The 14,177-nt window shown below is 48.4% G+C and overlaps 2 protein-coding genes across 3 annotated transcripts; one reads left to right on the forward strand and one right to left on the reverse strand.

Annotated features, from left to right (window-relative positions):
• Positions 1-2: 2 nt before the first annotated feature.
• Positions 3-3,278, reverse strand: LOC1281616 (angiopoietin-2). Of its 2 annotated transcripts, XM_061649425.1 has the most exons (5): positions 3,070-3,278; positions 1,948-2,288; positions 757-1,875; positions 427-690; positions 3-360 (listed from the first exon to the last, which is right to left on the reverse strand). In XM_061649425.1, the coding sequence occupies exons 2-5, from the start codon at positions 2,286-2,288 to the stop codon at positions 171-173; spliced, it is 1,914 nt and encodes a 637-aa protein (XP_061505409.1). In that variant the 5' UTR covers positions 3,070-3,278; the 3' UTR covers positions 3-170. The 2 variants fall into 2 exon arrangements, with proteins under 2 accessions (XP_061505409.1, XP_321561.6); XM_321561.6 differs by lacking the exon at positions 3,070-3,278 and having other exon boundaries at positions 1,948-2,348.
• Positions 3,279-3,966: 688 nt separating this feature from the next.
• LOC133391970 (uncharacterized) lies at positions 3,967-14,143 on the forward strand. The gene is made up of 3 exons (XM_061649427.1): positions 3,967-4,934; positions 10,110-10,238; positions 13,375-14,143. The coding sequence occupies exons 1-3, from the start codon at positions 4,541-4,543 to the stop codon at positions 13,494-13,496; spliced, it is 645 nt and encodes a 214-aa protein (XP_061505411.1). The 5' UTR covers positions 3,967-4,540; the 3' UTR covers positions 13,497-14,143.
• The last annotated feature ends 34 nt before the right edge of the window (positions 14,144-14,177 follow it).

Genomic DNA, 14,177 nt, shown 5'->3' on the forward strand with positions numbered 1-14,177 from the left:
TGTTTCCTTATTACGTTAGGACAATGAAGCCTTTTGGGATAGAGATTATATTTGTTATATCTTGATTATTCGCTTAATTTTGGTAAAAAAATAATATAAACATTTTAATAGTATATTTTATGTGCAACCTATGCTACTCCCGGCAGCAGTTGCTAGTGGTTGCACTCATTTTACGGATCCACGGGAGCATCGTTCTCGGATTGGTCCTCATCCCTAGTCCACGCGTCCTTCGGGCGTATCATCATCTTTGCCGCCTTGAGCGAATAATCTCCCAGCCATGACTCCCACAGAATGCCGGTGGACTTGTGGCTGCGTGGATGCTCCAGATAGTACTTCCCGTTCAGGTTGGACTCTGCACAGCTGTGGGCAAAAAGAGGATAAAATTGTGAGAAAATTATGAACATTTACCCAGAAGCTTCCACCTACCTGTTAAACCACCAGCCACTGCCAAACGTAAGAGCACACGGGAAACCTCCATTCGATTTATCGTTCGCACGATCGTACGTGCTGAAATCGTGATCGTTATGATAGGCTAACGCGTCCGACGCATTGCCGTGGTAGTCCGCCACCATCAGATTGTAGTTAAACTTTTCCGACTCCATGCGGAACGTGCCATAGCCGGCGTACGCTCGCTGTCCTTCAAAGTCCTCCAACTCGATCCGCAGCTCCACATTGTCGTCGTAGCTCAATCTGCAAGCAAACGACCAGCGTGTTATGAAGATATTGCACTTGGACTATTATCGACGCCGTTCTCACCTGTGGATGAAATCATTTCCCAACCAAAACTCGTACCCAAGATCACCAAACCCGTACTTGTACTCGTTCCAGGAGCGGTTGAAGTTCTCCTGCAAGTCGTACCAATTGCGCCGCTGCACCACTGTCCACGCGGGCCCGCCCGTTGCAAACTCACAGTACCGGCGGTTGAAATCCCGCCGCGCCTCGTTCAGCTCATCCTCCGCGAAGGTGTACACACCGCTGAAACGCTTCAGCAGCTGATGACACCCATCCTTGTCCGGATGGTGGAAGCTGATATCCTCGTGCTGATCGATCGCGCCCGAGCTTATGACGGTGGCATCGGCCATCGATTCCTCGCTACCACTTCCAATGTCGACATCGGGCAAGCTGTCGACAGTCTCCTTCCGTGTTGCATTCGCTTTACTGGCAGGCTGTTCGGGAGGCTTCCCTTCCTCCACATGCGCCTGCCTGTCACAGTACAGATTGTTGCGCTTCTCCACCTTCCGGTCAACGTCCAGCACCAGGTGCTCGATGCGCTTCAGCAGAATGTCCGCACTGTTGGTGAAGGTCGTTACCTCGTTGTTCGTCCGCTGGCAGCAGGACAGTATCTGCTCGAACTGGTTCGCCTCCAGGTCGTAGATGCGTACCGTGCGATCCTCGACCGATCGCACCAAGCTCGTGAGCACGTCCAACGAACGGCACTGCTTGCGGTTGGACACCATTTCGCGCAACTTTTTCGTCGTCAGCTTGTCGAGAAAGTCATCCATCTCTTCGTCCGAGTCGGAGGTGTCCTTTCGAAACTTGGCCGTCGCACCAGTGCGACCGTTTCCCTGCTGCTGCTGCTGCTGTCCGTTCGCTTTGCTCTGGCAACCATACCCGTTGCTCTCGATGCGGTTGATTTGCTTTTGAAGGTGGCCGATTTTGGTAAGGATTGCGGCCTGCTCGGCGGCAGCAGCAGACTCCAACCGGTCGTTGCGCCGTCCTCGATTGTTTGCGCTGCTGCTCGACAGCGCGTAGACGGTTTTGGTGATATCGTGCAGCTTTTCGTTGATCACGTCGACCTTCTCGAAGATGTGCTGGACCTTAAAGTCCAGACTGGAGAGACGCGTCTCGAGCGTCGGGGAAGGTGTTTCGTGCGTCCTGGGGTGGTGAAGAAAGGACAAAAGATTGGCAAGACTGGTAACGTCCAGTACCCACAGTCATCACACTTACTTCCTCAATATTTCGAGCTTGTTGTCCACGGACTTGATATGCTCGCTCCACGCCCCTATGTGGTGCTGGAAGACGTCCCAAACTTGAGACTTTTCCTGCAGCGTCTTCACGTTCGCATCCAGGCTCGTCATCGTGGTCAGCAGCGACACGATCCGCTGCTCCAGATTGATCAGGTAGTGGGAATTGAAACGGTTCAGATGAGACTTCACGTCATCCAGCAGCGTGCGCATGTCCTGCCCGATCGTTGCGACTTCACCAGACTGCACGGGATCTGCTTTGATCGGCCCCGTGGCCATTAACATCACCATCAACAGAAGTGGTGTCTTCCGCATCGCGATCATCTAGCAGAGGGAGGAGCGGGAGAAGGAAGGGAAGATCGGATTACAACGACGGAAGAAAGAGAGATCACGGGGAACACGGTGGCGCTTCCAGTGGCGTTAAAATACGATAATAGGTCCCTATAATCGTCGAGTCAATTCATCATTCCTCGCACTTGTGGGAGATTTGAAAACCATCTTTCCGCCTTCCCTTTGCGGGGTGGCAGGCACACGCACGGCACGTGGTTTGCGCGTTAGAACGATCGCTTTGTTTACAAGCTGCCGGGCCCACCCACTCGACGGGTGCTCTTGTGTGCGCAACATAGTACCCATCCGAAGGGGAAGGGAAGTTGGCTAGCATAAACATAAGATAGATACACGCGTGGAAACACACACACGGACATACAAGCACACATACATAGGCACACGTATGCATACGACTCTCCAAAAAAGTCCACGGCGCTAATCCGCAAAGAGCCGCGTACAGATTATAATGGGTTTAAAAATAGCGCCATCGATCGGTAATTACGCTGATTTACGATCGCGCACGATCGCGGACACGGAACTTCACTTTGATCGCTTTTTATTCGCTTACAAATTTCAAATCTTCAAACACTTCCGAGCACCGAAACTACCGAGCGCCGCGTGTCCACGCTGTGCTCCGGCTAAATTTGGCACACTTTTTAGTGGCACACTTCTTATCGGTATGTGGCGAAATAGGAGAAGAATGCTCTATCAATGCAACACTGCTTTACGGGATGTGGGGGTTTTATTACGTCTTTTTTGGTATGCTTCTAAACCGTACCAGTCAACGTTGATCTTCTCCAACAACTGAACCGGCTTGTTCTGCTGCCGAAATAACACTAACTGAGCTGTGCTATGCTTTGTCCCGGGTGGAGCAGATGTTGGAAGTCGGATGCGCTGTGTGCCGAACTCCATCCGCGTCTCCACCAACACAACATATGCTGAAGAGTGTTTTTGAACTTGAACATTTTGGTGCGTTATGCGGCCATGTCATGTGGATGATCGTACGCGGGAAAGACATTTTAAAACATTATTTTACATACTTTTTTCTACGTATGCAATGCAAGCGTACGTTACATACGGAATTTAAATTCAAATGTATGCAAAAAATGTTTGAACAAAATACACAAAAAATAAATTCTGATGCAAAAATAATTTAATCATCAAACTCACTGGAAAAGCCAGCAAAGCAAAAGAAATTTGTATTACTTACAATGTAACAGTTGCATTTTATGTGAAATAAGAATTTAAATGTGCAAGGAATAATTTTAAAACCGTTGCGCGTTTTTCATCGCCTACCGAAGCGATGTTTTCGATGCGCGAATGTTGGGGCGAACGCACTATGGGTCATTAAAATGGAGAAAGGCAAGTTTAAGATTTTTATTTAGAAAAATGTGCATCTCGAACTATCTATAAAAAAAATCTAAATCCATCTATAAATAATCTATAAATCTATCTTGTTTAAAAAGCAGTACAAGTTCAGTATAGCAATTTTTCAAAAAAAAAAAAAATCAATTGAATTAAACACACCACGCATGAAATGCGCTATAAATGTGTTCTTTTTCCATTTTAATTTAAGACATGTTTTTGTAAAAAGTAAAAAAAAAAACATCCCAACCCTACGCTGTGGGGTTTGACGCACCTGATTTCATTATTTCTCGTGTGCCGCGCTCACAGTAAATCTAGCCGGCATACAAGCGTGCATTCCTTGCCCGACCGTGGTCGCGTGAACGTGGTATTGCTCAGTGCGTAGTGAACATAGGGCGTTTGGTTACGGGCACGTGCTAGAGGCCTCCCTTTTTTCTTCCCTAACATTTTCGTGCGCGTGTATGAGTGTTGAAGAAAGTGATAGTGTGCGTGTGTTTGCGTGTGATGTGATTGTGTATTCATTTCCCTCGTTGCCTAGGGGAGAAGGAAGTGGGCAAGTGTTTGTGGCATGATTGTATCCTTGCAGGAGCAAACTCGGAAAAAAAACACACACGCAAGGGGATGAAGTTATTTATGATTAAGCGGTGAATTTCCTTCCAGTGCTAGAATGTTTTGGGAGGAAGGGGGTTGGTATTTTCTAATCATTTCAAGTTGAAGTTGTGAGTGTTATTTGGTGTGGCGTTAAACATTACAGTGATTCACACCGAAAGGGAGCATCAACTCTACATAATCCCAGTTCGGAAGTTTCGTTTTGAAGGCGGCAAACGCACAAACCTTCCTAAAAATCAAACACACAACACACACACACAACTAGACCAGTTGCCATGACGCTCGCGATTTCGCGTTTGCTGCCAGTGTTGGTGTTAGTTTGTGGCGCCCGTTTGTCGCAGGTGGCGCGGGCCGCCCTAGCAACGAACGAGGTGCACCTTCCGCAGGAGCAAAGCACGCACCGGCACCACGCACATCACGCGGGTCAGAAAGAGTCGCCGGAAGTACACAGCGGCAAGGTGACCTATGCATCGCCGAGCCCGGTCGCCGTTTATCACATCGAGCACAACCAGAGTGAATCGGGCGCGCGCCAATATCTGGCCGGCATGGAGGAGGCGGAACTGCGGGTGCCGGGCTGGTGCAAGCAGTGCAACGAGACAGTGATGGAATACTGTCGCTCGGGCCGATTTCTGAACGACCATTGCTGCTGTGAAAACTCGTACGCAATAGGTAAGCGAGCAGTGAAAGCAAAGAAGCGTGAGTCATTCTTAGTCGATGCGCTAGCAGTGCGCAAAGCAGCATGGTGGTGGCGTGGTGTGGCGGATTTACATATAAGCGGTCCCAGGAGAAGGAAGGACACGGTGTCCTATTAAGCACGAACAGGAAAATTATGCTTTAAATGAGCGGTTTGCTTGTTAGTTTTCCCTTTCCACTGCTCTCTCGTGGAAAGCAAAATAGGTCACGCAATACACGTGTTGCTAGGCGATGATGTCATAAGGACACAAGTGCCCTCTGAAATCGAATGCTGACGTGGCGTTTGCCCTTTTTTCCCCCGTGGGTGTTTGTTGGCGATATCGTAACCTGCTAATCAAAACCATCGTAGTGTGCGATGACTTTCACGCACGCCGAGATTTGTTTTTTTGTTTTGGTTTTGTGACGAAGGTGTGGGATTTGCTCCGTTGGTAAGAAGAAGTGCTCAATTCGTGCGCCGTCGATGCTGTTTACCCTAAACATCCGATGCGTCGACCTCTTTTCTCCTTCTTCCTCTCTCTCGCTCGGGGTGCGGTGCAGTATGCAAAAATGCATTCCTCCTCTTGCTCTCTCACTCACTCCTTCGCATCTACACATAACCTTGATCTATTTAGTGTGTGTTTGGGATTCGTGAACGGATTAAGTTACAGTTTAGCTACGCAAGCGGAGGGTGTTTGACGATAATAGACATCCGGTTTGGGAGGTTTGTGACCATACGCAACAGTTTTGTGGTGCACAGTTGTGTGTGTGTGTGCGCATAAAACGTGCATAAATGTGCGTATTAGAGGAAGATTTCAGACGCGCCACAGCCTCTACGCTCTAAGAACAAGAGGCTTTAATAGAGAGCGAAAAAGAGAGAGAGAGAGAGAGAGAGAGAGAGAGAGAGAGAGAGAGAGAGAGAGGCAAATTGCGAATCGTTGCGTCATGGGTCCAGCGTTTTTAAACGGGACGCCTTTTCATTTAAACGGTCGCCTGCGGTGCTAACCTACTGGGTCGTCCGCTGACGGGTGTAACCTTGCCAGTGGAAAACAGGTCTCCCAATAATACTACCCCCGCGCCGCGTGTTGTGTGTATGTGGAAAATGATGCAGCAAATGACGACAAATTGGCCACGGGGAAACAAAAGGCTCAGGCGCCCGTGGCGGCACGACGCAAGGGAGATTCACTCTTTCACCCTCACTGTCTCTCTCTCTCTCTCGTGATGTCGTTCCCTCGTGATGTGTCTCGTGCATGCTGCCCATTGGACAGCTCTTCCCTTCCCCACCAACGGATAACGATAACGAGACACTAACGCACTAAATTGCATTTACAATTGCAAAGTTGATTAGTCGTTTGTTGTTTTCTTTCTGCTGTTTTTGTGCTGTTGTTGTTGTTTGGTTGAGAGGGAAATTGGCCCGGTCATGCCGTTTCATGCGGTGTGTGGTGGTGCATCGGCACGCGTTTTCTGCCCTATCCCACACGATGCACACGATGTTCGACCGTTTAAGTTGGACAAATGGCGCACCCCATTTCGTTGCTTTTTTCTTCTCACCACCACCACCACCACCATGGGGAGAAGAACACCTTTCTTATTCTTTTCGTTCTGCTTCGGTTCCCTTTTTCCTTGGCACAGAGCCCAATCGGTTTCGGGGCGAACCTGTGCGCGCACTGTGAGCTCTTATTGCGCAAAGCGGAGACACACGCGCGCGACACGCCGAATGTGCGGCAAAGAGCAGATGCGCGCAAGCAAACACACAATCGATTTGCATGACAATAATCGAAACGATACTAAAAACCCCGTAACTCGCTTTTAGGTTTGCTTCGTTCGTGGGGAAGATAATCGGAGATCGGGCAGACAACGGTAACCGTCTGGAAGTCAAGAAACGCAGCAAAGGAAGCATCGTTTTGCGAGTGCGATTTGAAGCGCAAACAACACGCGGCTATTTGTGTGCTGTGTGAGTGAGTAACGGGGTCGAAAAAGGAACTTAAAAAAGAACACAAACCGGTGGCGGTACATTAGCGCTTCCTCCGCGGCTTTCAAACGAGGGTTGTGTTAGGTATTACTCGATGGCTTTCTCGGAAGATATGGTGGGGCAGTACGGGACGCGGGCCGATCGCTCTATCTATCGAATGTACGTGACCATCTCGCAGCACGAGTGGCAGTGGCGTTTTCGTGCATCAGCATGGGAGTTTCCTGCAAATCTTATCAAAAAGTCAACAAATGAAGGCAAAAATCTAGCTTTTTTTCCTTTGCCTGGGTAACATGCAGGAAGCACCATCGCGAGAGTCTCTTTCTAAACCAAGCCCTATTTTACCTTATCAAAATAACGCTACCAGAGCTACCGCATTGGGCAATCGAGTCTCCCCGGCGTTAGAGTGTTCCAGGTTCTATTTTGTTACGAATCTCTCGGCATTATCCGCCGGCTGTGTGTCTGGGTGCAAGGACACAAAGAAATCCTATATTTCATGCTTTTTGGGGCGGGTGAGATTAATTTATGCAACATGCGCGCGACACGTGCCCGTGCGCTAAGTCACGCAGCAACGTCAAAAAGACACGGGGAAGGTCGTTGAACTGGAAGCTAGCACCTCGCAGACTGCCGGCCAGCAGCTCCCTCGCAGTGCGCCGTTTTACCCTAGGGTCCCTAATGAGACAGGAAAAAGTAGGTCTCTCCGGAGCGTCCTCCTCCACATCACCACGAGACCAAGGGACGAACTCAACCCAGGGAAGGGAACTGACAGACAAAAAAACCCTTCAGAACAGATGTTGGTGTGTGGGACCGCATCGAAAGAAGGGGAAAAAAGAACACACACACACACATACGCACACCGTTTGTGGTTTGTGCGGCGTAATAAAGTGTCTGCGGACAGGAACTACAGAACGGACAGCGGGAAGGTAGTACGTGGACGTGGAGTCATGTTTTAACGTTTGTGGGGCTCTTAGTGTGTGTGAGTGTGTGTTGGTTTGAAATACGGCACAAGGACACACTTTCGACCGTTCCTTGTTTCGTGCCCGACTGCTCGCACCACTTTAAGGTAAGCGACAAACCTTTGATTCTCTACGACCAATTAAACATTCCAATCACACAACCATCGCGTTTGATTCGAACAGCAGCAGCAGCAGCAATAAACTCTGGCTTCATTGAATTACTGTGCAGGCTCTCCTCCATCCCAGACACTATGCATCACCCGGGATAGTCGTCTTGTCCACATTGCAGGCGACTCACAGCTGTGACGTCGGCCGTTGCTTCTTAATCTAACGCTCCGGCGCAGATTGATTATGACAGTTTAGAACGTGCCCAAGAGCGGCGCCGTCCACACACAGCCACACCGGCTCACAAACAATAGCTCCACATGTGTCGGGCGAAGGAGAGAGAGAGAGAGAGGACAAACGGCCATAACCCATAGGTAAGACCGTTAACAGTTGATCAAGCTGTCATGGCAACTCAACAAAAATGCTCCGAACCCGGGCGATGACAATCGAAGCAGGCGTGTGCACATCTTCCGCTTCACTCGGTACGTACGCGGCCGCCATTCTCATCTTGATGCTCGTGCCCTTATTCTTGGATGCACATACACGCACACACACACAACTCATTTATGAACACACCAACATTCCGCGGCCCTTTCGGTGTGCGATTTTGCGGTCGTTCAAATTTCACGATCAGTTGATCACGTCCTCCGGAGGAGTCCCCGCCCCCCCCCCCCCCCCGGGAGTAGGTAATGCGATTTCTGGCTTGCTTTTGCCCATTAGTTACACCCAATTGTGGCCTCCCGTGTGCCCGCGGCCCGGAAGCTTCACCCCGACGGCGAAGACGACGTCATTGGACATGCAGCACACGCACGCGTTCCGTTGGAGAGAAGCGACCGACGGCACGCGTCCGACCTAGTGTCCGACCCACGCTGTAACTGGATGCCCTTCGGAATCCGGCGTTGCCCGCCCCGTAATCTGATACCTAGATATTCTCGATATCGATATTATCTAATTCTTTTCCCCCTTGTCCCTTCCTCTCGTTGCTTTACAACCGCGCAAGACGCAAAAAACGACGCATCGCGCACTGGCACTGAAGTTTTAATCCGCTTCTGATGAGTTTACGCGCATTACACCGCTGCTCTGGTCTGACGGTGCGCATCAGCAGTAGCAGCAGTAGCACAATTAGTGAAAGATAATAACAATAATAATAACGATAAGAAATTCATGTACGCATCGGCCAACGGTGGCCAATGGTGGATTTTCACCCTCATTAGCAATTCCGGGGTCGTTTCTTGTTGGCATCGGCATCCCGTAATCGGAGACGGCCGATCGAACGCTTCTGAATTAGACGAAGACCCTCATACACGCACACACACGCGCACGTTGGCTTAGGTTAGGTTGGTTGTGAGGGGTCGGTTTGATCGACCGGGCGAAAGTAGCGCCACAGTAGCGCGCGCATTTGGTGGCCGTGGCGCTTACGGTGGGAATTTGATCCGATACTCAGTAGTTACTGAGAGGAAGGATAAGGTAAAGCAGCATATTGAATTAAATAGTCATAGGAAATTATTTTCTTTCAAGCATATCTTCTCTCTCTCTCTCTCTCTCTAAGTGTGGCTTTTCATTTCACATCTTAACGGCAACAAAACACTCCTCCCAACCGTTTGTGAGGGAAGTTCAGCTCATGATCGCTTCTCGGAGTTAATTTGAACTCGTTCCAAAACACTCACACACAAATTGGCATACTCCAAAGTTCATATTTAAATTCCAGCAGTCCAGTGAAACGTCCTCCTCCTCCTCCACCTCTCTTTTCTTTCTCTAATGCTACCCCCTTTCCTCCCATCGCTGCTGTTCGCTGTGTTCCCATTTGCGCACTGGTGTTGAAACGATTTTCGATAGAGAGTGTAAATTAAAGCAATTTCCCTTCCACCTTCTCAAAACCAAAACAAATTCCCTCCATTCTTTCTCTGTAGCATGGGTGAAGAATAAGATGGAGGGGAAGAGAGGAAAGAAACTCCTCCAAACATCCCAAAAACACGTGCTATTACTGCTGTTGCGTTTGATTTTTTCACAGCGCGTTCGCGCCTTCGACGAACACGACGATCCCTATATGACCCAGACACACAGCGCGTAGAGTGACTCATGTCGCTTTGTTGCCTCTGCCTTAGTGATTATCGTTTTTTTCTCCTGCTTTTTTTTTCCTTCCAGAGCAACTGCCATGGATACCTCACACCTGCTACCGTGAGCAGAACCCAAAGTGTGAGGTGAACGCCGGATCTTGCCCGAAGTATCGCGCGATCAAAGTGTGCTGCTGCGATCCGGCTACCAAGCAGGAATGTAAGTAACCAACGTTCAACTCCAAAATCTTCGGATCGAGAGAGAGAGAGAGGAGGGAGAGAGGGGAGAGGTGTTTATTTAACCTTAAATAGATCGATAACGAGCAAACACACGAGCCGAGAGTTTTTCCTTTGGGACGGGAGAACACTTTTCCGATATGAACTTCACCCAGATTAGCATCTCTTTCATCCCGGGAGAGGGCGTGTGGTGGCTTAACCACACAAAGACACAAACCAGAAACCGTGCGATTCCCACTTAAAAGGCACACGGCCCTCCCCTGCACATCTTCAATGGAACAAGTGGAGGCTCATAATCATCATCATCATCATCATCGCAGCTCATAATCAAAGGAAGGATCTCTGCAGCAGATACAGCAGAGGAGAAGAAGATGAAGGAAAACGATTTAGTTTAATAGTTGGCCCTCTTGGGTGAGGGGTATTAGTGCACCCACAAACCTCAATACATTGGACCTCAGTAGTAGGTCGTCTTTTGGAGTGCAAATTGCATTCCCCCCCGGGGCCACACCAGCCCCCCCGATAGTTGTGTGCTGCAAAAACTGATCGCCAGATCGCCGTTTTTCGGAAGATCATGATGATTGCATTGACGCGCTTTATCTCGAGGCAATGTAAGGGGGGTTGATGAGCTCTGTGTGTGTGTGAGGAGAGGGTGTAAATATTTACGCACATAAAACCCGGGCGGGTACGGGATTTAGAATCGACACAGTTTCATTTTAGGCTAATGATTGCAACCTCCCCGAAAGAACTGCACATCCTCGTCCGGTGCCGGTTGGTGTAAAGATTTTACGGCACAACAACACACAAGACACGACTGCAGGCATGTATTGAGCTGTATTGTTTACGAGGCAAGCGCACAGAACAAGCGGATTGTCTAATTTCCCTTTACACCCAGGAGGGGAACCCTTGGGACATACCTACGCGCCACCGCGCACTGGTTGGTTGGGTGCGCGATGATTACGATGTTGTGTGGTGTGTTCCGGAGAGCGCGGGAAGAGAAAAGCAAAAAAAAAGGGAAATAGATCCGGTTTTACGACGCCACAAAACCAAAACACACGTACAAGCGTAAAGCCCGGCGCGTGAACGACGACAGTTGGCAAAATAGCTGCTAAATACGCGTCGGTGCGAACCGAGAGCCGCATTGGGTCTTTCTTCCCCCCTGGCCGGTTAGTTTAATTTATGATTGATTTTTGAACATACATTTGTGGGTGATAAAACCCCGGCCCCGGCGACTGGCGTTTTGGAGCATACACGCAACCAAGGGCGGCAGCAATGGGGAGGAGAGTGAGCTTTTGGAATGTTTCTTTGCCTTACATTCCGATTTCACGATTCCGTGGTGTGCTCATGATCGTGTCATGATCACACGGGCTCTAGCACAGCACAGAACTAAAAGGTGTAGAAGGGAAGAAGGATAGGGATGACGTTGAATTTGGGTCGCGGTTGCAAAAAAAAACATTGGGAAGAAAATATTTAAATCACCGTTTACCCTCGCCCATCTTTCGTCAGCTGGATTGAAAACCTCCGGGCAGTGGTTTTTGTGAGTGTGTGGGGAACGCACATTTCCAACAAGACGTTAATCATTATTTTCCATCAGAGACGCGAGTGTCTGTGGCATATCAAAGGAAAGGAGGGGGGATAGATTTGTGAACTGCCGACAGACTCAACGCCGGCACAGATCGGTGGACGGGTTTTCCTTTTGGATGCATCAGAGTACACTTCCAACCCCATGCCCAGTGCCGGTGTGTTACTCTGCCGGGCAAGCATTTAACACCTCAGTGTTTATTGGAGGACTTTACCTTCAACTGCGGCACTCGATTGACTGCTGCTGCTGCTGCTGGTGAGGTACACAAGGGGGTAAAAAGGGATGATGTTCTGTCGGGCGCTAGAGAGCGCGCTTAAACAAACAACCTGTATGCCAAACCAGTGGTGGTAACATACAACAACACTGGAAATAGATCATGTGACGACGACGACGACGATTCGATCATCAAAGAAGAAAGGGACGGGGAAGAAGAGAGGCATTAGGGGATGCGAACGAAAGGATGGTAACCGTTTGTCACTTGGTCTGGTAAATATTGGGAATGTGGAATCCGTTCTCAGTTGGGATGTTGTTGTGTGCACTGTCCGATCAGCGATCGTAACATCGCGCTGTGATCTTTGGGGAGAGATAGATAAGCAGTAGGTAGGTCTGGTACCAGAATTTGATGATATACTATATGTAGACAAGAATCAAATATAAGAACGTTTTTCTGCTATGAATGCTCTGCCCCCAGACCGCTTTATAGGGCCAAATATATGCAAGGAGTTTTAAAAAAAAGAGCCAAAAGGCGTGTTATCACATAGCGCATTTTGGTACGCATGCAAACAAACCTCTCCGAAGCAACAATCTTGCAGTAGGGGGGAGTGCTATACAACCACCATTAATCATGAGTAATGATATCATGCTAAACGGATTGTAAAAATGGCCCCTTATCACCAACCCAACTCCAATTGTTCATATCTCGCCATGTGTGGTGTTAGAGTTTTGCATCATTCGTAGAGATTGTAGTAAAAACAAACAAGCACAAGAGCAAGCTAATTTTCGTTTCATTTCGCATCTCGTTCTCCTGCGCTTCTATTTGCAAGCGGGGGCAAGGTGACTAAACCATAAGCCACGTGCTGCTCGCGCGCTGATATTACGGCGCCCCTGATGCGTACTGACAGCAAAGCGGCTGGTCGCGTTAACATTCGCGCATTTGGTGGTGACCACCGCAAAGCCTGTGATTGCTTTGATCCATATTCTTCGAACCGGAGACCTTGGCGCATGGCTTCCTTTTCACGTCAGGGGAGTAGAAAAACTAATCCATTAGTAGTGTTAGTTTTGCATTTTTTCACATTTCGTAACCTAATGCCTAGTTGTCCAAGGGCCACAGCGTGCGGTTTTTCAATCCCGCCGTTGCCGGCAAATGGTTCGTATCAGTGTGGAGTAGGGTTTAAGTGAGTCGTTTTGTGTTTTGTTCCCCCCCCCCCCCCCTTCTAACCTCCACCAATCTGTGTGAAGGTTTTGTAAAAGGGTCTCAGGTTGAGAAAACATCTCAAACGATTAGTGACTTATTCCTCTTTTTTCAATTTTTCTTCCACAGATAAAAACAAATATTCGTCCGCCATCAAACCGGTGGGAGCAGGTACCGGGCAGCTACTTACACTGGTATGCGTTCTGCGTTTCGTCGTCCAGTTTGTGCCATCGCTGGTTGATCAGAGCTAGCCAGCAGCTTCCTAGTGGATCCGGCTGACATCCGAAAGAGGAAGGAAAGCTGTTCGCGCGTACTTAAAGTGACCTTAGGAACGCTTTGCCTTCGCGCTCGTGATGGAAGGTTGCAGATTTTTATTTTATACGTTTGAACGAAACAGTTGGATGGGATTCGAACATTCACGCGTGATGTAACGGCAGCATTCCTTGTGTGATTATTGCAATAATTGGAACCCAGTATCGAAAAGTGCTCGCGATTGGTGTACAACACCATTGCGGGCGGTGTAAAAATGCACTAACTTTTTGTTCGTTTTTTTTTGCTCTTGTTTGTTTTGTTGATTTGTTCTGTGTTCTCGAACACGATTACCACACATCGAAATTGTGGAGAGATGATTTTATGTAAAAAAAAAAATCCACCGAACAGTGTGTGTTTGGTCCTGTAACAAAATTATTGCATCTAGATCATTAGTAATTAGCATAAGTTACCGAAACGAAGCTTTGTCTGAGGACTTTGGTTGAATACAGCAATACCAAAGCAATGCCAAAACAGATAAGTAAATGTAACGAGAGAAGCTAGTTCAATTGGCGTATTGTACGAAACTAAAGTAAATAAACTAAACAAGATCTATGTGATCCATAAATGTGATGTATAAACTAGTTAATTTATAGTTTGTTTTTTAATGGATTAGATTTTAA

The sequence above is a fragment of the Anopheles gambiae genome, chromosome 2, assembly GCF_943734735.2.
Source record: "Anopheles gambiae chromosome 2, idAnoGambNW_F1_1, whole genome shotgun sequence".
In the NCBI taxonomy this organism is placed as follows: domain Eukaryota; kingdom Metazoa; phylum Arthropoda; class Insecta; order Diptera; family Culicidae; genus Anopheles; species Anopheles gambiae.

Coding starts and splice junctions, on each gene's coding strand:
- LOC1281616 (XM_061649425.1), bottom strand. CDS start 2,288: ATGATCGCGATGCGGAAGACACCACTTCTGTTGATGGTGATGTTAATG. Junction 1,876..1,947: donor AAGCTCGAAATATTGAGGAA/GTAAGTGTGATG, acceptor TCACCACCCCAG/GACGCACGAAACACCTTCCC. Junction 691..756: donor GGAAATGATTTCATCCACAG/GTGAGAACGGCG, acceptor GTTTGCTTGCAG/ATTGAGCTACGACGACAATG.
- LOC133391970 (XM_061649427.1), top strand. CDS start 4,541: ATGACGCTCGCGATTTCGCGTTTGCTGCCAGTGTTGGTGTTAGTTTGT. Junction 4,935..10,109: donor TGAAAACTCGTACGCAATAG/GTAAGCGAGCAG, acceptor TTTTCCTTCCAG/AGCAACTGCCATGGATACCT. Junction 10,239..13,374: donor TCCGGCTACCAAGCAGGAAT/GTAAGTAACCAA, acceptor TTTCTTCCACAG/ATAAAAACAAATATTCGTCC.